Source organism: Bactrocera neohumeralis, chromosome 6 (assembly GCF_024586455.1).
Source record: "Bactrocera neohumeralis isolate Rockhampton chromosome 6, APGP_CSIRO_Bneo_wtdbg2-racon-allhic-juicebox.fasta_v2, whole genome shotgun sequence".
In the NCBI taxonomy this organism is placed as follows: Eukaryota; Metazoa; Arthropoda; class Insecta; order Diptera; family Tephritidae; genus Bactrocera; species Bactrocera neohumeralis.
The window spans coordinates 4437272-4462829 of NC_065923.1; the positions used below are offsets into that span (position 1 = coordinate 4437272).

Genomic DNA, 25558 nt, shown 5'->3' on the forward strand with positions numbered 1-25558 from the left:
TAGACTAAAAAACAAAATTTTAATGAGTTCCAAGATGCATATATTCAAAATACGTCTTTTCAGCCTACAGGAAAATACCCTGTAGGAAACTTCATCCACTGATCTCTTTATCAACTGCTTAGGGTCTTATTTTAAGCATATGAAATGTCTATACTACTATTTTATATAAAAGTAATTTAATATGAAAAAAATTTATAAAATATTTATTATAAAATTTAAAAATATGAATTCTAAATTCAAAATAAACTTTAAAACTCACATGTGAATATTAAATCGAACTATTGTAAAGTTTTTGCGGGAATCAATCCATAAGCAATTGATTTCCTGCTGGGTGGCTACAATTTGGCAGCTATTTAGCAACTCAAATACTTGCTTCCTGTCAATGTCGCATGTCAATGCTAAGTTTTACGTCGTTAACGAATTTGCATAGGCTAAAAATAGAAAGTTTTTTATTCTCTTTACGCGGCTCGGCGGAAATGCGAAGACCTAGAAGTGCACAGCACGAGCAGCTTCGTCATCAACGTCGGTAGTGACAATGAAAACGTAACTCTTATATTGTTTTTAGTGATTTACGTTTTAAAGTTATGCCAAGCCGCATCTAAAAATATTCAAATTACATACATAGGTATTTAAAGTCACTCTCAAATATCGCAAATTTCTAACCTACAACTTCCTCTCCCTTCTTGTTTTGCAGAAAAAATGATGAAATGAACGCCGGCAACGGCTCCTCGAGGGCGCCAGCCTCCGGGAGCCAGATATCACCACAACTACCCGACGTACAAACGCAGCAGCAGCAGCAGCAACAACAACAACAACAACAGCAGCATCAACAGCAAGCGCAACAACAGCAGCTGCAGCATCAGCAACAACAATCTGTACAACAAAATAATAACACATACGGCAACTATCCACCCATATACAACTCGGCGGGCGCACAGAATGGCATCACACCACCAATCGGTCAGTACTCCATGGGTGAGCCCGATACATTGCGCACACTAAAGAATACATTTGGCCCGAATTCGGAATTTACGACAAGCGGCTACGGCAACTATAGTAATATGGTAACGGCTAATGGTGGTGGTCTGCAGCAGCAACAACAGATGGATAATATGAGCGGCATGGCCGGTGGATATGGGCAGGTAAGCAAGGAAGGCGTGGTCAGCCTGTGTGTGTGTGTAGAGAGTAAAAATATGCCAAGCTAAACGACAAGCGAAGGCTATGCTGATAGATTAGTTGACTTTGTTGAAAAGGCGTTGCGTGATTTTAGGCGCACGTGCACGTTAGAAAATAGGTTCTTCAATTCAGGGCAGCTCTATTTATCATTGTGTATAAAATTGTTTTGTATACAAATAGTTATCGTGAAAAATAGTTTAGTAAATATGAGCCTAAAAGTATGCCACCTTTTCGTTTTGTCACATTTCAATATGAAATGCTTGCTTTTAGGCGTTAAAGCTTGTCACAAGCAGGTTATACTATAAATGCAGTTACCGGACGAGGTAGAGCAACATGAAAATTTTAGATTTAATGATTTTACCAAGAAATTTACAAGCATATTTTTAATACTTGTCACCCAGTCAGAAAACATATAAATGAGAAATTACATTTTTAATGCATTTTCACTACTTTATCTCTCACACACAACTCTTTTCTCGCTTCCTCTTACAGATGAGTGCCAATCAAATGCATGGTGGCAATGTGCAAAATCTCTACATGAATGGCAACATCGGTGCAACCGGCAGCGGCAGTCCAAGTGCGACCAATATGAATAGCGCCGGCGGCATTGGCGGTGGCGCTGGTGCCTCCCAAGTGGCTGGCAATCCAAATGTTAACATGAATGCCGGCTCCAACATGCAAATGGGTCACATGAATGCATACAATGGCGGTGGTGGCGGCCCCAATGGCAATCCCAATATAGCGCCATCTAGGCATCAAGTAAGTGAAGTTTTTGCAAAAAAAGTATTGCTTTGACCCTTCCGAGTTTCACGGCCAAATGATTGTGTAGTTTAGCGCCATATTGAAGGCGCATAGGCGCCGGATGTGAGAGTAATAGCCAACCAACTAAGCTGCCAGCGCAGCATGTGGCCCGTAGTGGATGAGTTTAAGGCAGCCGTTTTGCTGTTGTTGTTTTCATTTTAATCTAAGTGGCGCTCTGCTAGACATTTTTATTATCCTTGAATGCGCATCAAAGCATGTGGCCTGCAGTATAATATTATATTAAGGTCACTTTACAATGTGGCCGCCTGAAAATCAATCACTTACTGTAAGCGCCTAAAAGTTGGCTTTTACATGTGGCAAATTCAATCAAAATTAGCGGAAGTGGCGCAATTTTTAATGTAATTTGATCAGTTATGATGCCTTTAAAGGTGAGCAATGATGCGTCAGTGCTAATGTGTGTCAATTCTCTGGTCAAGCGCTTTGCTAGCTTTAAAAAAAATAAAAAAAAATTGAATTTATGTGCAAAATTGTTGTGCATTTAATCATAGTAGATTTATTTGCTGTTTGCAACAACTCATCGCTGGAAGCTTCAACATCTCGGCGCACAATTAAAACGATCAATGACACAATTAATGAAAATAACACGAATATCAAACAGCAAAGCCGCAAGGCATCGCCAGCCAATGCTGTCATAATCCAACAACAATTTAACAAAAAAAAAAGAATAAAAACAAAAATATATTAAAATAGAAATCGAATTGTTCGAATCATTAACTGCTATAATAGATTGTGGCGGCAAATGCGTGATTACGGCCGCCATATGCACACATCACTAGCTAAAAGCGCTTGCATAACCCTTACATAACAGCGATTCCAAATCGATCAGACAATAACACAAGTGTGCGCGTACATTCGTGCTGTAAGTGCATGCACAGCGCGGCGTTGAGCCGAGCATTTCGTTTCCATGCAAATCGCTTCTGAGCACCACAATGCTTAAGGCGCCACAGGCTACGCTTTGGAGATTTGTTGATTTCTTGTTTTGTCTACAATTTGTAGTAAAATTAGTCGAATAATTGCTGTCATTATATTTGTTATATTTAACATTAATATTGTTGACACTCATTTCGACAACCGAAGTGACTGCATGTGCCACAGGCAATCAAACAGCATAATATTCTATATTTGCATGCATTTATGCGTGTGTGTGTGTGTGTGACATGCATTTAATACTGAATGCATTAAGATTTATTTTAAAAATATTGCGCAAACATACATGTTTACTGTCATTATTGCTTCTCACTCGTAAAGTAACGAAGCACACGCGGCAGATTTTCAATTGTTTCGCATTAATAACACGTGAATGCAAAAGTTGAAAAATCATGCTTGTAAAGTAATTTCAATAATAGCTGTAAATACAATCATGCCGTGTGTGTGTGCTGTGCCATAAAATATATATAAATATTTTGAGACTTGTGTAATGAGTGTAAAGATTAGTTGCTACATTTGGTCTTAAAAGGATTTGAGGGCACTAGAGAAGACTGAAGTGCGCGCAGTGAGTGTGGGCTGTGAGTTGAAGTAATATAGATAAAAATTTTATTGATAACATTTTTTTCTACTTTCTATTTTATTTTGTATGTATGTATTCATTTAACTATCATTATTTAAGTTATTTCTATCTTATTTATTTATTTTTAATTACACAGAGCGTAAATATTTTTTATGCCCTTTAGTAAAATTTATATTTTTTTATTTATTGTTTTAACATAATTTTTATTTTTAATAACTTTTTATTAATATTTTGTTTATAAATATATATTTTTTTAATTTTTTATTACATTCAGAAAAAGTTTTTGTGTTTCAAATATATAGTTTATTTATTTTTTACATAGTATTTGAAATTTTTTTTTTAAATTTTAAGTTAAATTAATGTTTTTATATAGTTTCCCATATATCATGTTTAATTATTATTATTTATTTTGCTTAGAAATAATTTTTTTTTCAATTTTTTTTACATAAAAAGCTTTTTAGTGCTTTCTACAATAATTAATTTATTTTACTTAGTTCCCCACAATTTTTTATTTTTAATTATATTATTTTTTTAATTATATTATAGTTAATTTAATTTTTTTTCTTTCTTCTAATTGGCTTTTCATGTATAATTTTTTGAGTTAATTAATTTTTGTATATTTTAATTTTTTCCTTTTTTTATATTAGTTTATTACAACATATTACTTTTTTTATGTACACATTAAAATATTGTATTTATTTCAACATTTTTTTATGTTCAATATTTTATTTTTTTTAATATCTGTTTTTTTATAATTATTATTTTTAAATAAAAAAAAATAATAGTTTTTTATACAACAAAATAATTGTAAAAATTCAGTTTTATTTATAATTTTTTTTATTACAATTATTCTAATTTTTCTTATTAAATTACTATTTTATGTTAAATATTTTTTTTATATAAATTAATGTATATTTTTTAGTTTTTTGTATACTTGTATGTATTTGTATATCTTAATTTTTACTTATATTTGATCTCTTTTTAATACATACATTTAATTTTATTATATATTTAACATTTTATTTTTCATTATTGTTTTTTGTAAATATCATTTTTATAGTTTTTTATGTGACATTAAATTTTTTGATTTCAAATATATAATATTTTATATAAATATATTTTTTTATATAATTTATATGTATGTCTTATATTTTAACACTTCCTCAAAATTTTATTTTATATTTTTTAACTGTGATTTTTTTCTAAATTACTTTATCTGCATTGCTTTTAATAGTTTACAATATTTTTATTTTTTTTTACGTAATTTAATTTTTATTATAATTATATTTTTATATAATTATAATTTTTGGAACTAAAATTATATGCTTTTATTAAATTAAGTTTTACTTATTTATTTTAGTTTCCTTAATTTCTTCTACATTTTAAAAATCTTCTAATTTTCACCACTCTCGCCCACTGTGCTCATCACCTCAACGCCTTGTAGTGCAAATAAACATGTGTACGCACGCACGTATTGGCAGGCAACTGCACTTCTCACCTTCCTATGCCAATATTTACATAGACTACTACTGTCATATTGTCGCATTGTAAAAACGTCCGATGAGTGCGAAGTGCATTTGTCGTAAGTTGAACTTCAGACGTCTCAACATTCCTGCATGCATTTCAACTTGCAAGCACACACACATGCACGCTGGATATGCAAATGACTTGTGTGTGAGCAGCAAAAAGCGCATATTGACTACAACTGCTCATGTAGATTTTTTTGCACCCATAATTGTTTGTGTTTTTGTAATTTTTAAATTTTATTACTAACTGCGTTGTATTGACTGACTGCATTTGAAGCAATGATTACCACCAAATCGCATGTCACAACGGCAATTGCTGTGCAGTGGCAACTTTTCTCAGGCAAACCGATTTGGATATTTCCCCCCCTCCTTTCTGCATATTATTCCCGTTTCGATGATTTTTTGTGCTTTCATTTTTGTTTTTATTTGGTTTTTCTATTCACTTATAATTTCAATAACAGATTTAATTGTTTTAAACGTCATATGCCGGACTGCGGCTGGTGAATGCAGTGACACGCAAGCGCTGGCTGGCCGCTCGCAGCAAGCGAAGATAATTAAATAAAAAGCATTAAATTCATTGCTGGAACAACAACAACAACAGCTTACATGCTTAGAAATATTCATACGAATATGTATATGTGTGTGTGTATATGCACATAATTCAACTTAGAGAAAGCAAAACGACAACGAACGCGTTGCTGGCAGCAAAAACAAAAAATACAACAATAAAAAAGTACAAACAAACTTTATAGCAAATAATCGCAATTAATAAAAGGGAAAATAAATCGCAAATGCTTTTGTTACAATGAAATAAGAGAAAATCGCAAAAAACGTGTGCGCATGCGCAGTTGCTGCGCCTTTGAAGAGCTACTGATGAGCAGCGCGATTTGCGGTGACACATTCGCCGGACAGTGAAGGTTATGTGGGCACTCACTGCAGCTGTCACGCGTTCATATCTATGTACCTTTGAGCCATGTAACGCAAGTACATATGTATCTATGAACCTAGGCAGATATGTAGGTACTTAGCAACGGCTGCTTTATAAATAGATAGTTACATCAGTTACAAAAGTATGCAACAGAAAAACAGTCCTATAATTTGCGCCTTGCTGCTGTGTCTAAGTTAGGCGCTTTCGAAAGCTTGAAATGGCCTCTATGAGGTCAAATTTATGCATTTAATCAATTGGAACAATGTTTTCACTTATCGATGCTGAAATACTTATGCAGAAATCTGCTGATTCAGCTGCTTCAGCAAATTCAGACCCTTGAGGTATTATCTAACCCTATAATAAGGTAGTTCTTCATTACTACTTGAACATTCGTTAAGCATAAACTCATTCTACATAAGTTATTTCAATTTCGAAGTTTTTCTAAGAATATTCACACACAAATATTTCAAGCATAGCATACAATTTGAGGTCGTCATATTTGTGAGTCAAAATTTGAAAGAACGTGCCAAATTTTCTACAATCTGAAATTTATAAGTGCATATTTGTGTTAAACTTTTTTGGAACCCGCAAACGCTTTTCGAGTCAACTTTTATAATGGCCAATGAGGCCGCTAAAATACCAACCGAGGCGCCTGTAAGCCCTCCGGAGGTTTCAGAACCGTTAGATGCTGTGCATGCTGGTCATAATCTGACGGAGATTCTAAGTGAGCCCGTTCCCTTTACTGAAGAATGTGATGGTACACATTGTAGTCACATGCGGCCCTGGTCCTCCGAACTTAACATTCCACTAAATCAGGCCGTTGCTAATGCTCAACCGCAGTACAAACAAATAAACAGTGAACATAGCTTCCGTGTAGGCATCCTTGAAACTAAGCCGCCTGACTTTAGTTCTATAAGATTTCACTGCACTTCATTTAAGTGATTTAAACTAAAATTTAAACTCTTCATTACAGATGAACCCAATGAATCAGATGCAGAACATGAGTATGGGTGGCGGTCCACAGATGACGCCACAGCAGCAGCAGCAGGCCATGAGCGGCCTTGGTCCTATGGCCAAAATGCAAGGCATGGCGAACGGTGGTTATGCGCGACGCAGCACACCATATCCCAGCGCACAAATGCATGCGGCGCAGAAGCGAGCCAGCTACACATCCATGGGTAATCCGTCGATGCAAAATGTTCCTCCGCAAATGAGCATGCAACACTATGGCCAACAGATGCATCCGCAAGCGGGTAGCGGCGTGCCAGTACCTATGCAAGCGGGCGCCTATGCCCGTGGCGGTCCAATGGGTGGCTATGCTCGAGCTAATGCAATGGGTCCAGTCGGTATGGGCCCCGGTGGCATGGGTCCGGGTGGGATGGGTCCAGGTGGTATGGGTCCTGGTGGCATGGGTCCAGGTGGCATGGGTCCCGGTGGCATGGGTCCTGGTGGAATGTGCCCAAGTGTTATGGGTCCAGGCGGTATGGGTCCTGGCGGTGTGAGCGCAATGCAACGTGGCATGCCACAAGGCCCAGGCGGTTATAGTGCCGCTATGGCGCATCAACAGAATCAATACTATCCAGGCGTAAATGGTGCTGGTGGTCCTGGCATGGGTCCGGCTGGTCCGGGCGCCCTAACGAATACCGGTTCCATGTACCAGAATCAAGGGTGAGTACAAATTATTATAATGTGTTATTATTCAATTTCCCTCAATCCTCTGATCCACAACCTTCGTCCCTTCTATATAGTCCAACGTTTAGTTATATGCCAAACTACCAATTCTCCCGCTATCCAGCCATAGCCTTGCAAGTTTATAAAGATTTATTGAATTCTTATTTCCCTGTGTAGTTTCCAGCAAAATTACCAACACAGCCCAGTTCCTGGTAATCCGACGCCGCCATTAACACCTGCCTGCAGCGTTCCATACATCAGTCCGAATCCAGACATCAAACCAATTATGGACAACTGTAAGTCGACAAAAGAAACACAAAGCACGTAGAGAATATTTCTCTAACGCATTTCTATTTCTCTTCACTTTTTTAAATCCTCCTCAAACACACACACACGCTCACTCATACCATCGCACAATCTACAATAATGTTGGATTTGTAGGCGAAGAGATGCGACTGACATTCCCCGTCCGTGATGGCATCATACTTCCACCGTTCCGCTTGCTGCACAATCTCTCCGTCAGCAATCACGTATTTCACTTGAAGCAGAATGTCTACAATACGCTCATGTGTCGGTAAGTCAATCTCCTCTGAACACATAAGCCCGCTTCAGAGCCTAATCGTCTATTTACTTCTTTGTTTTCAGCTCCGATCTTGAGCTGCAGTTGAAATGCTTCCACCAAGATGACCGACAGATGAACACAAATTGGCCGCACACGGTAACAGTATCTGCCAATGCTACGCCCCTCACCATTGAACGCTCCGAGAAGACGGGTCAAGCATTGCGGCCGCTATATCTCAAGGCGGTATGTCAACCCGGACGCAATACTCTGCAATTAACCGCTAGTTCCTGCTGTTGTGTAAGTATTCTACTTCTCCCTTCCAGTTTTTATATATGTTTGATTATATGTCTAATCGCTAATCTTCTTCGTTCACAGTCCCACTTGTTCGTGCTGCAGCTAGTCCATCGACCCTCTGTGCGGCATGTACTCCAAAGTCTGCACAAACGCAACTGCTTACCCGTAGATCATTGTGTGGCCAAAATCAAACGCAACTTCATGGTCTGCTCAACGACCAACGGCCCACTAGAACCCGGCGCTGGCAACATGGAAGCGACCAAATGCACCAAGATCTCATTGAAATGTCCGATCATGAAGTCTCGAATACGCATGCCTGCGCGAGGACACGAGTGCAAGCATATCCAGTGTTTCGATCTGGAGGCATATCTGCTTATGAATTGCGAACGTGGCGCCTGGCGGTGTCCAGAATGCAAGTGAGTATCTCATCATCTCCATCAAATACTTTTACAATTTATATTAGTTCGTTCGCTAAAACTTCATCTCCATTACAGTAAACCTGCGCTAACCGAAAGCTTAGAGATCGATCAGTATGTCTGGGCCATTTTGGATAAACTGAATGGCACGGATGTGGACGAGGTCATTGTCGATTCGAGTGGTAATTGGCGTGCGGCGCAAGGTATTCATCAAGGCTCTCCACTCACTGCGATGTCGGCGCAAATGCCCAGCCCAATGGCAGGACAGATGGTTGGTCAAGTGCCCGGCGGACAAATGCCAGGACAAATGGGCGGCCAGGCACCTAACCAAATGGGTGGACAGATGCCAGGGCAAATGGGCGCACAGATGCCCGGTCAAATGCCAAGTCAGATGCCAGGACAAATGGGTCAGATGGTGGGAAGCCAAATGCCCGGTCAAATGCCTAATCAAATGCCCGGACAAATGGGTGCTCAGATGGTAGGCCAGATGGCCGGTCAGCTGAGTGGCCCCAATGTACCCACCATTAAACAGGAAAACACATTTGACGATCAATCAAAAGTTATGTCACCATGGGACAACTCGCAGGCGATGAGTCCTTACATGCAACACGACATGAATGCGGGCACGCCCAATGTACCCGGCGCTGGTCAAATGTACGTTTCTTTGTTAAACGACTGAGTGTAACGGAGAAATCCTAACTTACAACCACTTTTAATCTTGCAGACGCAGTCCTTTTGATATGTATGGCGGTGGTGACGTTGGCGTCGCCGATCAGCATGCAGGTGACACAGCCAATTCTCTGGACCAGCTTAACGCCATGGAGAAAAGCTTAACAGATCAAGTGAGTATTGTATTGCATAACTATCAATGGAAGACAACAAATCAGTGTACAATAATTCATAACTCGATAACTAAACACTGCTTTCCTCTTACACAGATGCCTCACACGCCGCACACACCAATGCACCCGATGACGCCCGGCGGTCCACCAAGTGTCAGCTCGGCGCATAACGAGCCATCGACACCCAATGCGAATATTTCAAACTCCTCACCACAAACACCTGGCACACCCGGCCAACCCGGCGGCCCTGCATCCAATCGTGCGAATGAATCACACCAACAGCAACAACATTCACAACAGTCAGTCCAGCAATCGCAGCAAGAGCAAATAATAAATTCGCTAATCAACTCACAGCCGAACGGCTTGTCGAATCTCAACGAAACGGATTTGAATGCGGAATTGAATATGGACAACAATGACGGTTCCGGAGACTTGAATGTAAGTGGAATTACTTTCTATAAATAAAGTGCTATTAATGTTTAGATTTGGTAGTTGAGAATAAGTGAGCCTTGGTTCTTCTCACAATTTCGTGATATTTTACTGTGTAAAGGTTTTAAAAGATCTTCAACTATTTGTGTCACATAAAAAAATTTCAACTTGAACAACTTCCAGGAATTAATTAGATATTGAATAGCGTGAGAGTGTGAGAGCATCTGAGAGAGAGATCTGAGTTTAAACTGGCCTTTTTCTTTAAGAAAAGTCAAACCTTGTAAATATAGGCAAACATGACGGCATTAAAGCTGTATATATATAATAGCGATTCAGATATGTTTTACAAATTTTAGCTTAGGAATCTCAAAAATTACTTTCAGAAAGCTTACTTGTCTGTCAGATATATTGAAAAATATGACATTAAAAACAAAATAACTGAAAATCGTCATCTTTCAATACTTTCAGTTGCTGCCGGATGTTGATCCCATGGAAATTCTGTCGTACTTGGATCCACAACCCGATCTGAATACGCCACCATCGAGCGGTTCGAGCAACAACAACAACAATGACGACATACTTTCGACGTTATTCGATTGAGACCATCTACTGAAGGAGCTGTTGTAAACGAAATGTCAAACCGCAACAATCAACTAACAACAACAAAGCGAACTCTCTCGTAAAAGCGTTGAGGTGTGAGAACTTTAGCAACACAAACCACCAATGTGACACGTGTACATACATAAATACATAAGATGCAACAGGGTATCAAAAGAACGGCATAAGTCAATAAATCGGGCGGCAACTCGTCGTAACATTTCCACTTACGAAGAATAACAAAAACATACCTCGGCATACAGTTATACATATTGTACGAGAGTAATAAACAATATTTGGTGTTTCTTCGAAAACAGAGTATAATAAAATGAAAAAATTCAAAGTTTAAAAGTTTAGAGAGAAAAATGCAAAATTTTTTATGAAATTGCCATATTTATTTTTTTGTTTATAAACTTTCAACGAAAATCAAATTTTACCAAAATTAAGTAGAAATGAACTTGCAGTAGTTGCGCTTAGAGCAGTGTTTTATGAAACAACAAACACACCAACAAGCATATAGACGAAAATTACTAAAATGAAATTAAAAATATAGCAATTTCTTTGAAAGCTAACTTTCGAGCTGTATATACTTAGTATTATTAATGTTTTAACACACTTAAATGCAGCAAAAAAGCAATTGCAAAAATGAATATTCACGAACTTTGCGGTGACAAGTCTATAGAACCCTTTAGCGCGCTTTTTTGGTAGGCAACCTTGTACAGTGACTGCACCTTTTCGCCAAAATTTCCCTTAAAAACAATGTTTGCATGAAGTTTGAATTATGAAAGCTCCAATAGTGAAAGCTCCAGGAGTGAAAGCTTTCGATGCATGAATGCTCCAACAGTGAAAGCTTTCGATGCATGAAAGCTTAAAGCTCACTTTGCCTGCTTAAAAAAGAAACAATGCTTTGGTGTGAAAAATGTAAAAAGAAATAATTAAAGTTACAACAAATACACGCATAAATTAATGCTAAAATAATTCAAAAACAATGAAATGTGATTTTAAACCGTAAAAAAAACTACTTCGTTATAAATTTTAAATGTACAAAGTTTCATGCTTTACAAATGACGGATTTACTAAAAAAAAGTTGACAGCGCCTGACAAAAAAATAGTTACTTTGAGCAGGAAAATGTTATTTTACACAAAAGCAACTGTTTTTTTTGCCTGCATTAAGTTTAAATATTTTTTTTTATACACATGTAATTGTTGAACAGTATATACAAATTTGAGTTTTTTATACGCGTGTTTCCAACAAAAATTGCGCTTTTAAATTATTTTTTTACACAAAATCTTTACGTCTTTGACATTCATATAAAATTGCGAACGGAAAATAGTGATGTTTCATGTAAGAAATATGTAAGAATGTGTTAGGGCAAACATTTTTCAATGTTTCCATTGTACAAAGTATTAAAATAAAATAAAATTTAAATAAAGAAATAAATAAAAAGTAACTATTATAAAAAAATATTAATTTACGTGTATATTATAAAAAAAAAAAATAAATTTAAATATAAAATAAATAAAAAATGTGCAGACACTATGCAAGCAGCATAATTACACACATACTTATGTATATACACATTTGTAGGTGTGTGTTTATATATTTAAATAAGCTTAATAACTTTACATTTAACAATTTGCTGTGTGTTAGTGTGAGCGCGTGCGAAAATTGAGAAGCGTGTGTGTCGTAGCGTAGGTGACAAAGTATAAAAGAAACAAAAACAAAAGCAAAAAAGAAAAATTAAAATTCAATTGTTGCATAATTTTAATAAACATTTTTTTAATTAATTGTAGCATTAAAAATTATATACACACATACATGCTTATATAAAAGATAACGCATACATATGTAAATAGTTACTTAAAACGGTAAATAAGTAGTAAGGAGCACATCACTAATTTGTATGTATGTGTGTATCTATGTAAATACTGATATATGCTTCTATATACATCTACACATATACAAACATACATACATATATGATTGCTGAAATTAAAACTCTAAGTGTGCGTATATACATACATAAACAATATGTGCATAAATATATATGTATGCATTTTAGTTTTACTTAAAATCCTAACAATCAAGCAGAATTAAAAACTATCATCTAAGCAAACGGAAAAAATCATAAAATAAAATAAAAAATTTTAAAAATCATAAAATCCCTACAACAACAAAAAGTATGCAAAAGAATATTGAATTTAATTTGTGCTAGACATTAAGCAGCAGAAAATCTTATTCTAATTGATAAGTTACACAAATGTATGTGTGTAAAAAATATAAGCAGTAAGAAATATATATACATACATACATATACATATATGTATATATATATTTAACCTTAAAATCGTAGTGACAAAGTAAAACTATCTAATAAAACTTAAATAATATGCTTAAAGTATTTAAATACATATTATGTGCATGTAGCTATACATACATACATACAGCGGTATTTGATGAAAACATAAATATTGTAAATACATACATAAATAATTTTGCGTGAAAAAATGATGGCATATAAATATATTTAAAAAAAAAAGTGAATTGAAATTGATACAAAGTACACAAAAATAAAAAAGTATTAAAAACAACAACAAATTGTGATTTTTCTTTTCATTTGCACTTATGTTTTAACAACAAATCGGAACAGAAACACTTGACAGGCGGATTTTATACGAGTTATTGCGCGCACTTTTGAAATATTCTTAAATTTTGCTTACAAGCCAAGCAAAACAAATAAAAACAAATTATTTTAGATGAAACAACAATAAAAATGTCCGAAGCAGAACAGCAAAAACACTAAAAGGCCGCGTTGTGGTTGTTGTATGTTGGTCTGGCATAATTCGTATGCTTATAACAACAACACTGATTATTTTTTAGTAGTCCCGCTGTATAATTTTCAGAAAATTTCGAATTTTACTGTATAACTATAAAATTATTAAATTTGCCTGCAAATTTCATTTTTATTCAATATTTAATTTTTCATTTATATTTTTAATTGAAAATCTGACAAATTTCTTCTTTATATGCGAAAACTTACATAATTAATAAAAAAAAGTTTTGGTAAAAGCGAAATATGTATTTTGATATTTTTAAAAACGAATACGTGAACTTTTTAATGAATGAAAAACCGAATTTAGTAAACAAAAAATATTAAAATACCCTTTATTAGTTATTTTTTTAATTATTACTAATTTTCCGATTCTTTAGCGGGCGGCAAATGGTAAAAATAATAATATTTTTGTCATCCAGTTGTTTAAGAAAAAAAATATTTCTTGTAAATAATTTGGTTTTACTTGAACATTCACAAAAACGAAAGATTTCACAGCAAAATAACAAAAAAAAATATGGTAAAATAAATTTAATTAAAAAATAATAATAATGAGAAAGCATACATAATTACTCTTCTCTAGTTAAATGAATCTTAACTTTTCCCTCAAAATGAAAAAAAAAAACTAGTGATTGTGAGCGGAGCATAAAAATAATAATAAATTAAATATATAAAATTATATAATGTTTGAATATATTTAAAATATAAAATCAATAAAAAAAAACTCAACAGAATTACAAAAATACATAAAAAAAGAATCTATTAAAAGTTCACATACAAATTATTAAAAACAGATAAAAAAAATGATAAAAATGCATAAGAAATAATTTCAACAAAAAATTATAATTTCATGAACGTTTAAGAAATCTTAAACACATAATAACACAAAGATATTTAATGAAAATTTAGTAGTGGTTTCAATGTAAAACAAAACTGAAAAACTCAAAAAATGTAATAAGCATAGCAAAAAAATAAGACAAAAATAAAATGAAATTAAATAAAATAAAAAAGTTAAGAAAAAAATTAATTAAAAAATAAAATAATGCTAAATAAATCAAGTAATTTTAGTAACATATAGTTATGCTAAAATCTGCTTGCCACAATCTTAGCACAAGGTTTATTATTTGCTCGGTGAAAAGGATCCATTATATATATGTATGTTTGTTTATAGAAGCAAATTACAATAAAAATGAAAAAGAGAAAAAAAATACAATTCAAAATATTTAAATAAGAATTAAGTAACAAAAATGCGCAAAATGTGATTTTTATTATAAATAAAAATGCACAGAGATTTCGAGCAATATGCCGATTTACAAAATTTATGTTAAAAAATAACAAGAAAGTAATGAGAAAAACAAAACAAAAAATAAACGAATAAGTATTTAAAACATATTTGTGTACATATTAAAAAAACTAAAAATATTTAAATAAATTAAATTTAGCGTAAGCGAGCATATGGTCAGTGGCAGCGTGTTGATTATTGCGCAGAATGCGAGTCGATATATTAAGAATGACATGAGATGAAAATAAAAGAATTACGGAAAAAAGTTATGAACGTATTTTTCTTTTCTCCAAATTTTATTGGCATTACAGCGTAAGGTAGGTAGAAAGTGGTTGCTTATAAATGCACTTAAGCCGAAATCGAACGTGGTAAGCATTTAACGGCATTTATATAAATAAACCTATAGAATATACACACACTCTTATGCACATCCGATGAGTAGTTCACATTTATTCTTTAGTATCAGGATTGACTGTTTACAGCTTGTTGCGTACACATAATTATTATTATGCCAATAGAGAATAAATACATAGAAGACCAAAAGAGTAGGGTGCTGCAACTTTACGCAACCAATAACAGCTATTTTATAGTGAATCATTTTTTATTTGAATGTATTTAGCATTACTTTGCAAAAATGTGAATGTGCAAAATGATTTAAATGTAATACCAGCGGACGCCAACTCTTCAATCAATGTCTTTATGCCAAGTACGAATATTTATATGCAATTGGTGCTTCATCGCTTTCGCACCAGTTTTAGTTCCAACGACTCTTCTTCTTGCGTGGTTTTCCACTGTCATCACCAGCATTAGACGCTGTTGAGTTGCCACTCGACGTTGAGGACGTTGGCTGCATTGAGGGCAACACAGGCGCCGGTGCTGCGAAAACGCCTGCCTCAGGCACAGTCTTTTCCCATGTGCGATCAGTGGAAGCCCGAAATTGCGACATGTATTGTGCTTTGTATGCCTCGCGCATGGCCGCGTACCGATCGGTTGCTGGACCCGCAGCCGATATTGACTTATTTATGGATGCGAACGAGGAGGACTCATTTGCTGAGTTCGATTTTATGCTGCTGGTGCCGCTACTGCGTTCACGATAGCCTAAACCGGTGCCACCAATGGCAATTTTCTTGCCCTTGCCCTGTTTGAAGCGCGAACTGCGGAACCACGAGCTCTTCATGGCCAATTCCATTAAGTCGTCAGGTACTTGTTGATCGGCACCCTCTAGATTGCGCACCAGATGACCGGCGAACTCTTTGTCTTTGTCGGTGACCAAGGTGTAGGCAGTACCTTTTTCACCCGCACGGCCGGTACGACCAATGCGGTGCGTATGTGTGTCGATGTCGCGTGCGATATCATAATTAATAACGTTGCGTATATGTGGTATATCCAAGCCACGTGCAGCCACATCAGTGGCAACTAGTATGTCGCATTCCTTTTTCTTAAATTGTGTTATGACTTTGTTACGATCGGCTTGATCTAGATCACCGTGCAGGAGCAAACAGTTGTATTCTTTTACCATGAGGTTATTGGCCACAGTCTCGGCGTCAGCTTTTTTGGTGACAAACACCAATACACTGCCTTCCGATAGGAACTTAACCAAATGACAGAGCAGCCAGTTCCACTTCTGCAGTGGATTGGGGAACACATACACATACTGCGTAATGTCTTGGTTGGCTTCATTGAGGTCGCCTTGCACAATGCGCACGGGATCGGTGAGTACATCGCGTGCCAAACGTTCGATACGTTTTTTGAATGTGGCCGAGAATAGCAAAGTTTGACGATCAGGACGCACGTGATTGCAGATGGACCGAACCTAGAATAAAAAAGGATGTGCAAATAAAATTTAGACCTTACTTTTTCCAACTTTGTTGCAAACCTGTGGCTCAAAGCCCATGTGGAACATGCGATCTGCCTCATCTAGCACTAGAAATGTTACCCTGCGCAAATTTGTCGCTTTCATTTTTACCATATCGATCATTCGACCAGGCGTAGCCACAACAATCTCGGCGCCCTGCTCAAGTGCTTTACTTTGCTCCCATTTCGAGCCACCACCATAACAACATACCACATTAATATTGTAGACTTTTCCGAACTTTTTAGCTTCATTGTATATTTGAAGCGATAATTCACGCGTGGGTGCTAGAATGAGACCAATGGGACCATCACCTGTGCGCAGCTCACGCTGATCCATTATGTGCACAAGCATAGGCCAAACAAAAGCTGCAGTCTTTCCAGAACCGGTTTTTGCAATGCCTATAATGTCGCGCCCTGCTAGGGCTGTAGGCACTGCCTGCGCTTGTATGGGCGTCGGTTGGGTATATTCTGCTCGGCGAATTGATTTCATTAGGCTTTCATCGAAACCAAAATGCGCAAACGAGGACACTGGTTTTGGTGGTTCTGGCCCAGTCACTTTGACGCCCAACGTTTTCCGCAGCTCTCGGACCTGCTCTTCTGACAGCTTGGAAATTTCTTCATGTTGCGTGTAGAAATTCTTTTCAAATGACTCATATTCAATTTCAGAGTGGTATATAGGTGGTAAAGGATCAATGTCTTTCTTTTTGGGTGGCGCTATTGGATTGCCATCTTCGTCATATTCTATTTCGATATCAGAACCATCATCGCGAAGACCTGCATTAGGATTTTCTTCCATATACCGATAATAACTTTCTTCGTCGTCTTCGTCATCTATATCTCCGCGCACGCCTTTTGCATTTTTTGGTCCGGGAATTTCTTCTACTGGAGAAATTACTGCATGTTCCTTTCGTACTTTTTCCTTCTGTACTTGCTGTTCTATGCCAGCCATAAACTGATCAAGAGGATCTTCATCGGAATCACTTTCTGCCTTGTTTTTATTCACATAGCCGGGTGAGCCTGGTGCAGGAATATAGGCTTGTTCTGGGGTCTGCTCCTCATCATCATCAAAATATTCATCTTCTGTATGTGCTTTGCGTTTACCAATGAGATTTTGAGAAGCTGTGAACTGGCTTATCGAATCCAGTGATGTATAACCGTACTTAGTAGCTCCAGTGGTTCCAGCGACGCCGCGCACTCCCCCACCCCCTCTCTGAGGTCCACGATTATTAAGCGATGAAGGTGGAGGTACTGCATTCATAGATGCTCCAACATTGCGGTTCTGGTTCACTTTATATGGAAAGCCTCCACCGCCAATTCCTCGGTAATTACTCATTATCTTTAGAACAATTTAACTCTTCAAATTTACTTGGCACAAATCAGTTTATGAAAATATATTTTTTTCGCTTAAAATATACACAGCCGTCAAACAAGTCAAATCGATGAGAAATTTAATGTCAAACAAACATTCACGTTTAGATATGTTTAGTGGATAGAATATTGCAATCTGCCGTGTGTGCTAAAGAAACACATCCGCTGTGAAACAGCTGTTTGGTTTTCACTTCGCCTTGCTGATAAGATAAAAATATTTGTTGACAACTAAAAAGGAAATTATGGTTGAACAGGCTGCGGAGGGCTATGCAAAAATTTTGCAAAGCATTAATTTGGAACGAGAGGTGAGCTAAAATATCGTGCATAATGCTTCATCGTAAATTTATATCTCAAAATCCCACAGATTAATCCAATTTGTATGAGTATTGAGGATATGCTAGCACGACTGGACGAATTCGAAACCCTACTTTCTAGTGTAAGTAAATTAAATTGAATGTAATAATGAATATAAAAATTATTGAGTTTATTCACAGGTGCGTGCCGAAAATAACAGCATTTTGGAGAATCACGTCAGTGGCATACTTGCTTTTAGCGATGGTTTTCAGAAACTACGCGAACGCATAGATAAATTGGAACAGTTTGTAGATAAGGTAAACACTAACGTCAATGAGGTGGAAAAGTCACTCGATGTTGCGGAGCTTGAGTTGAATGTTACAGATTATAGTTTAAAGGGTTTACTTATTAAACCACTCCTGGCCAAAGCCAAGTCATCGAGTATTTCTTCTGAGACACCGGAGCAGCCTCAAAGTAATTTAAAAGATGGAGAATTTCAACCGGTACAAGTATTTCAAACAAGTGCACACTTTGATAACAACCAAATTAGTTATAGTGAAGAGGCACAAGAATATGAAGCTAGCTAGTAGTGGCTTAAATCTAAGTTATTAAATGTTAAATACATAAAGTTTTAGTCAATTGGACAATGTGGTTAAATGGAGGCCTCTATATGTACTAGATAGTATAATCATTATTCAAAACACTTTAAAAGTTGCAATATAAAATATTTAATTTGTTATTTTATATATAGTGTCAATGTGTAACAAGTGTAAAGTTATGCCACGGATTATTTAAGAACTCAGAAAATTGTACATGCACTAGTTGCTTTCAAGTCCACATACATAAGAACATATTTTATATATTTATCAGTGGAAAATATTTTAACAATATTAAAGGTCAATGAATTCATTATTAATGTATGTTTTTTATATTATTATTATTATTATAGACGTATTTTATGAGAATTTAGAGTTTCAATTTATATTTACTGTCCGTTAAAAACATTCCTTTTCAGCGCTTCCGAGTAATTATATTTATTAAATTTCTTTATTTTACACTTATTTGTGGTTTTAAAATGTAAACAGTGACATCTTGTTCCTTATCGATTTTATTGTTTTCTCAGCGTCACAATCGTAAACGTCGAACCATTTGGAATAATTTTTTTATCAATTACACACTAATTGGTGATTCATTGCATAACCGATTGTTAAAATGAAGCAAATTCGTAAATACATAAATAGTACACACTTACAAATTAGAGATGAAGATAAATAAGTTGAGCGGCTTGCTAATTTTTTATTTATGGACCGAACAATCCATACAAAACCGGGCGGACGGGTTATCTGTACATTTTTCATTAAAAATAGGTCAAAATGAAAATGTTTGCATTGAGTCGCTAATATGACTATCTGTGATGTGGTGAGGATTCGCATTACTTTCCAAAATATAGCTTAAATTGATAACTGCTCTGTTTTGTGATTCACATTCGCTTTAATTAGCACAAATTATCGAAAAGTTAACAATTCCTGTAAACATTTAGCCGACAGTGCACAAACATTTTCTCACTTCAATCTTCTTTTATTTATTTTTCTCATTTTCAATTTTCCATATTAACTGTGTGTTTATGTATAAAAGCCATAAATATAATGGTTACAAGAGTAGTGTTGGTTCATATTTCAAAGGTTCATGCAGCAAATATAAAACGATGCGACAGATTGTGAGTAAATACATATATTATATAACACCAGGCTAATTATATTTTCTTGAAGATAATATTGGCTAGTTTGGTGGCTTGCTGCGTTGCGGCTCCTACATCACAACTAACTTCTATGGTAGTTAAAGGCCACGATTTACCGCTAGAGCGTCCTAGTCCTATTAATCCGGATGTACCCAGTGATCCTAAGCCTGCTGAAAAGATCACCAAGATCACCGACCCGAAAGAGATTGTGAAACATAAACGTGAAGCTGAGGACAACCCTTATGATCATATAATACGTTTTGCGCCAACTGCGCTACCTGTCAGACAAAACGAAAATAAACATTCACAAGAGTCAAGCGAGCACAGTCTGGAGGCTGATTCGACTCACCATCGTCAAAAGCGAGAAAAGAGGCAAAATAAAGAAACCAGAAAATCTTCAAAAGTATCTGAGCCTACACCTGTACCATCCCGCAAGACCCATCCTGGCCCAGCGCCTGCTCGCGATTTACCCAAATCTCGACAACGTCGTCAAGTAGATCCCCATCTAATTGGAGCATCTACAGTACCAGTGGCACCACTTCTTTATATTGATGAAAAAAATAAATCAACTGAAGAAGAGGTTCAACATGAAACAAATTCTGAAGATCCAGTTTTATCAGAAGTTGGTGACCACACTGAAGCTCACGAATCAGAGAGCGCAGATGTAGCAACACCAGTAAAACGTGATATACCAGTTCCATTAGTGCCAAAATATCACCATCCTGAGGAATCACCAAAGAGCGGTGACAAGACAGAGAAAAAACAGAAAAATAGTAGTGAGGAGGATAGTGAGTCAAAAGAAAGTAGTGAAAGTAATGAAAGCCATGCAGACTCTAAGGAAAAAAAACCAGTGATCCAATCTCAAAATCTGCCCATAGATCATCAGCAAGATCCACATATCCCAGCACAAGCTTCACACACCACGATTAACAAAGAAGAGCTAGAGGAACACACTACACCAGTTTTAGAGCAAAGCAAACCTGCTGAGGTACAAAACATTACATCTGCTATAGAGCATGTAAATGAACCACTCGTGGAACAGCTAGCCGACGTTTTGCCAACTGAGGTCATCGCTTATGAAACTCCTGCTAGCAAAGAGACTGTCACAATTAAACATCCTGTACCTGTTGCAGAGCTGTTTTCAAAGTAATATACAAGATATGCACATATTTGAATATAATTGCAAATTAATAAATATTTTATTTATCTTTTGTAGTCATAAACCGGCACAAACTCACCTTGCTCGCTAAATTTGGAAATTATAATATAATTTATCAAATTCTTTCTTAATTTACACTTTAGTTGTTAACAGTTTTGTTTTTACACTTTAAAACCAATAACACATTTTGTTTATACACGATTATAAATAAAACAGATATTTAACGATTATTACACTTAATTTTCACTTCCGCTGCATCAGGTTCCGAGCTGTTGGCGTTACAAAAATTGAAAGCTTGTCGCATTGATGCTTTATTAAATAAAATAACCCTGGAAATATATATGTATGTATGTATATATGTTTACTCCGATTCTCATTAAGCGCGAACAGCTATGTAGGTCCGTTATTTAAACAAGGTGGCTAAATAACTCATACTATCAATATTTTAATATTTACAGTATTGATACTCTAGTACTTTTATTAACTTGAATAGCATTCATAAAAATAAATAATAGATTAATATGAAATAAATATTTTTATGCGTTCTGAATTCTATGTAGAAAGTGTGGGTTTTATAAACGGATTTAAATTCCCTACGTAATAAATAGTTTCACCCAAAGGAAGGGAGGAGCGGAATTCGCTGTTTCTGCTATTACGCATTTGACCATTTTTTGTAGTTAAGTTGAATATTATATATGTATATTTGAATGTTACATAATAAGTTTGATTATATCTTAAGTGTATTGGATTGTGAATCGGCTTTTACGCGCAGTAAAATAATTTAATATATGTGCATAATTTACTTAGGTATATGGCTCTCTATGCAGCTTGCCTATGAACGTACGTACATATATTCATATATTAAACCACCGAGGCACAGATTAGTATTAACATTTTTATTAGGGTAAGTCCAACAAGTTTTATTTCTATGTATGTAGTAAATATGCACTTATATTAAGCATATTTGAATTGCAAAATAAGCAAACCTAAAAGGTTCGTCCCATACATCTCCCAACTGTCATTTCCGAATTACTCAGAATTTACGAAGGAAATTAATTGCACTGCAGTATCGACAAACCGTTTGTGAATTGTTGGGCATAATAATGGGTTTTGTTATTTAAAAGCTAAATTTGTCTTAAAAATATAAATTCCGAAAAAATGCCTTAAAGTATAAAATATATCTTCAGTGCTCACGTGCAAGTGCATTAATAAGATGCGAATACCGAGTAATCTACCAAAAAATATTTAATTGAAATATAAGGTCTTGCTAGTTTCAATAATTCGGCGCCCTGTGATATTTGCGTAAGTACTGTCAAATGAAAGCTGTGTTTAATAAACATTATTCTACTGCCATAATTTAATAACAAATTGTACGTGTCTTTTATGTTTACTCGGTTAAATACTTACCAAAATTATAGAAATGTTAAAGTATATTGCATTGTTACTGGCTTTATATGTTGTAAGTATTGTTTATTAGCAACAAATATATATTTCAATAATACGAAACATTTCAGTGCGGCATATTTGCTGAGTTCACAGCACAGGACTGCCGAGAACTTGGCTTTAACAAAGCCCAACTAATGTGTTCATCCTGTGAAAAATTAAATGATTTCGGTTTGGATTCGATAAAGTAAGTATATTTTTCCTTATAGGTTTTAAGTCATTGAACTTGTCTACTTTTTCTTAAAGACCACATTGCAAGGAGTGTTGTACGCCTGATAAACAGCCGGCTGCACAACGGCGTTGGCCGAAAGCCATACTCGAAGTATGCACATGCAAATTTCGTGCTTATCCACAAATTGAAGCATTCATAAAGAGTGGTAGACCGGCGAAATATTCGAATTTACAAATTAAATACATGCGTGGCCTTGATCCGACTGTCAAATTACTAGACGCTCGCGGTAATGTGCAGGAGACGTTATCCATAACCAAATGGAATACAGACACCGTCGATGAGTTCTTCGATACGCATTTAGAGAAACCAGCTGGCAAAAATAGCGGCAAATCTGCTTATAGCGTGGTGGAAGAGGAAGACAGTGACGATTACCTTGAAACAAATAGAATTTAGTAGCAACTTGTAACATAGCATATTTAGCAAATTATTCAAATTAATTTGTGTATTAGCTAAGTTAAATGTGTTTATTTTAATAGTTAAGTAAAATTACAAAAATATCTACTTACGTGTACTCGAGTCAAAGTTGAATAGAGCATTATATAGATAATAGGTTCGTACAATGCAATAGAGTCGCCGCTGTAGTAGCAGTGCCAATAGATTTTGTTCTGTGTATTTTTAGAAAATGTAAATGTTTTTAATTATGGATTTTTTTTGTAAACCTTACTCAAATTTCGTGTTTTTTTATTAAATGTCAAATCTATTTCATTTCAAAACCAAAGATTTCTCGTATTTCTAGGGTTTCTCTTTTAAGCCTACTAAATTGAATAAAAGTCAACTTTTTGCTTTGTTGTTTGTAGATTTACATATCTTCAGTTTTTAATATTGCACAGAGCTTTTAAATAAATCCGGTACAAAAGTGATAAAAAAAACTGTTTGTTTGTATAAAAAATATGTTGTTATAAATAAAAAATATGAGAGATTATGAATTGAATTATGGTGTTAATTAACGTATCCCGCACTTACATATGCAAACTCAAGAAATTGCTTATAATCAGCACATAAAAATATTTATTTTATGAGAAAACTTACAATCAAGAGAGGCGCGGCTGTTCAAGGGAAGTGATAACAGTGACTGGTATTTTTATATATGAATATATTAAATTTACAATCTATCAATTTGTTTACTAAAGTACTTTGAAGGCTTTCATTAGGGTGGTTAGAAGTACGTTGAAACTCAGGATGATGTAAATATTTTTGTTTTGAATGAAAAGCTGTCAATTCAGCAGTTTTGCTCAACAAATTCTTACCTAAATATGTATCACTTGTATGAGGTGGTTATATAATTTTGTAGAATAAGCTGGCGTTTTAACTTTATTCGCTGTGTTTTGTATTTATTACCATCCTAACGTGTGCGCATTTACATATTTATTTTCGTCATCTCATTCATGACATGCCATCTATAAACAGTAAATCTATCAGTTCTTATCAGGCAGATAGGCTTTTTGAAAGGAGGCAGGCCTTGCTTTGTGCCGTTGCACCCCACATGGCTACGCCAAATGCACACGGATCATTTGATTTGCGTGGAACAATAAAATCTGCTGATTGTGTGCTACTAACTTTACACATGCTTGTTGTTTTTGTTGTAAATGTGTCCCCGCAGGAGAGATACGCACGTATGAGTACATAAAAATCATTTGTTACAGAGATGAAGGTGTTATAGTAGGTATGTACATATGTACGTTTATTTTAATTGCTGAACTTTCTGCTTCCATTTGTTCTCGAACTTTTTAGTGTGTAATTTCATATTGACAAATTATTTGTATGACATTTCAATATTTGCCAAATGCAAAGTAGCTTGCTAGTTAATCATTGAGCTTTCGATGAGCGGACAATTACAACTTATTTTCATATTGCTAAGTTCAAGACTCTTCATTGGGGATCTACTATGCCATTTGCATACTGGGCTAAGAGCACTGTTAAAAAAAAAATCAAAAAAGGAAAAAAAAAACAATTAATATAACGCTATGACAGATTTTGTTGGAAATACTGTTTACTGAATTTTGCTAAGAAATTAGACGATTTTTCCATAGATGATTACAGTTTTCATTTAAGTTTAGAAGGCTGTCACCAGGGTTTCAAACATTTCATTAAAAAAGTTGAATTTACGTTTAAATTATTATTTTTATTTATAAATCCCGAAAATCTCAATTAAAACTAATTTTAAAAATTTTAATTCCAAATATCTGATCGAAAAAGAATTCAACACAAATATCGAATTGAAAAATAAAAAAATAATATTGATTAAAGTGAAAAAACATTTTTAATTTAAATGTAAGGTTAACATGTTTAAAATTTAATTTTTTCTTAAATAAAAAGCGAAAATCTAATTTTTGTTCCAAAATGTTTGAATTAAAAAATTTGCAACACTGGTTGTAACCAGAAAATTTTTTTCAAATATTCTTTTAATATTTTAGTATGTTACTTTTTTAATGTATAGACTAACAAGATATGCAAAAAAATTTTTTTTTTGGAATTTGACACTAGGTGTGCCCCTTAGGCACTCACTCAAGTCATTTCACTGTTTATATTTCCTGGTAAATGCGCTCATAATTTAACTAATTGATTTTAGACAACAATAATATTGACA

General features: G+C 35.1%; 5 protein-coding genes across 8 annotated transcripts in view; 4 read left to right on the forward strand and 1 right to left on the reverse strand.

Annotated features, from left to right (window-relative positions):
• Positions 1-15152, forward strand: part of LOC126762452 (zinc finger MIZ domain-containing protein 2) — a 65022-nt gene extending 49870 nt beyond the window's left edge. For 3 of the 4 annotated variants that reach the window (XM_050479192.1, XM_050479191.1, XM_050479190.1), the window contains exons 2-12: positions 695-1142; positions 1669-1935; positions 6933-7627; positions 7808-7926; positions 8072-8204; positions 8276-8489; positions 8568-8902; positions 8981-9556; positions 9627-9744; positions 9841-10182; positions 10642-15152. In XM_050479192.1, coding sequence (XP_050335149.1) covers positions 708-1142; positions 1669-1935; positions 6933-7627; positions 7808-7926; positions 8072-8204; positions 8276-8489; positions 8568-8902; positions 8981-9556; positions 9627-9744; positions 9841-10182; positions 10642-10773 — 3366 coding nt within the window. In that variant the 5' untranslated portion in view covers positions 695-707 and the 3' untranslated portion in view covers positions 10774-15152. Of the gene's footprint in view, positions 1-694; positions 1143-1668; positions 1936-6559; positions 6833-6932; positions 7628-7807; positions 7927-8071; positions 8205-8275; positions 8490-8567; positions 8903-8980; positions 9557-9626; positions 9745-9840; positions 10183-10641 lie in introns of those variants that run through there. The other variant, XM_050479193.1, reaches the window with a different exon arrangement.
• A 6-nt stretch (positions 15153-15158) lies between these two features.
• On the reverse strand, positions 15159-18186 carry LOC126762455 (ATP-dependent RNA helicase DDX42). The gene is made up of 2 exons (XM_050479196.1): positions 16760-18186; positions 15159-16696 (listed from the first exon to the last, which is right to left on the reverse strand). The coding sequence occupies exons 1-2, from the start codon at positions 18068-18070 to the stop codon at positions 15638-15640; spliced, it is 2370 nt and encodes a 789-aa protein (XP_050335153.1). The 5' UTR covers positions 18071-18186; the 3' UTR covers positions 15159-15637.
• An 86-nt stretch (positions 18187-18272) lies between these two features.
• Positions 18273-19315, forward strand: LOC126762462 (biogenesis of lysosome-related organelles complex 1 subunit 4). The gene is made up of 3 exons (XM_050479213.1): positions 18273-18410; positions 18470-18541; positions 18600-19315. Exons 1-3 carry the CDS (start codon positions 18348-18350, stop codon positions 18984-18986), a joined length of 522 nt encoding a protein of 173 aa, XP_050335170.1. The 5' UTR covers positions 18273-18347; the 3' UTR covers positions 18987-19315.
• A 485-nt stretch (positions 19316-19800) lies between these two features.
• LOC126761582 (uncharacterized) lies at positions 19801-21526 on the forward strand. The gene is made up of 4 exons (XM_050477890.1): positions 19801-19818; positions 19940-20116; positions 20169-21283; positions 21354-21526. The coding sequence occupies exons 1-4, from the start codon at positions 19801-19803 to the stop codon at positions 21385-21387; spliced, it is 1344 nt and encodes a 447-aa protein (XP_050333847.1). The 3' UTR covers positions 21388-21526.
• Positions 21527-22634: 1108 nt separating this feature from the next.
• On the forward strand, positions 22635-23476 carry LOC126762461 (selenoprotein F). The gene is made up of 3 exons (XM_050479212.1): positions 22635-22755; positions 22811-22926; positions 22986-23476. Exons 1-3 carry the CDS (start codon positions 22717-22719, stop codon positions 23362-23364), a joined length of 534 nt encoding a protein of 177 aa, XP_050335169.1. The 5' UTR covers positions 22635-22716; the 3' UTR covers positions 23365-23476.
• Positions 23477-25558: the final 2082 nt, after the last annotated feature.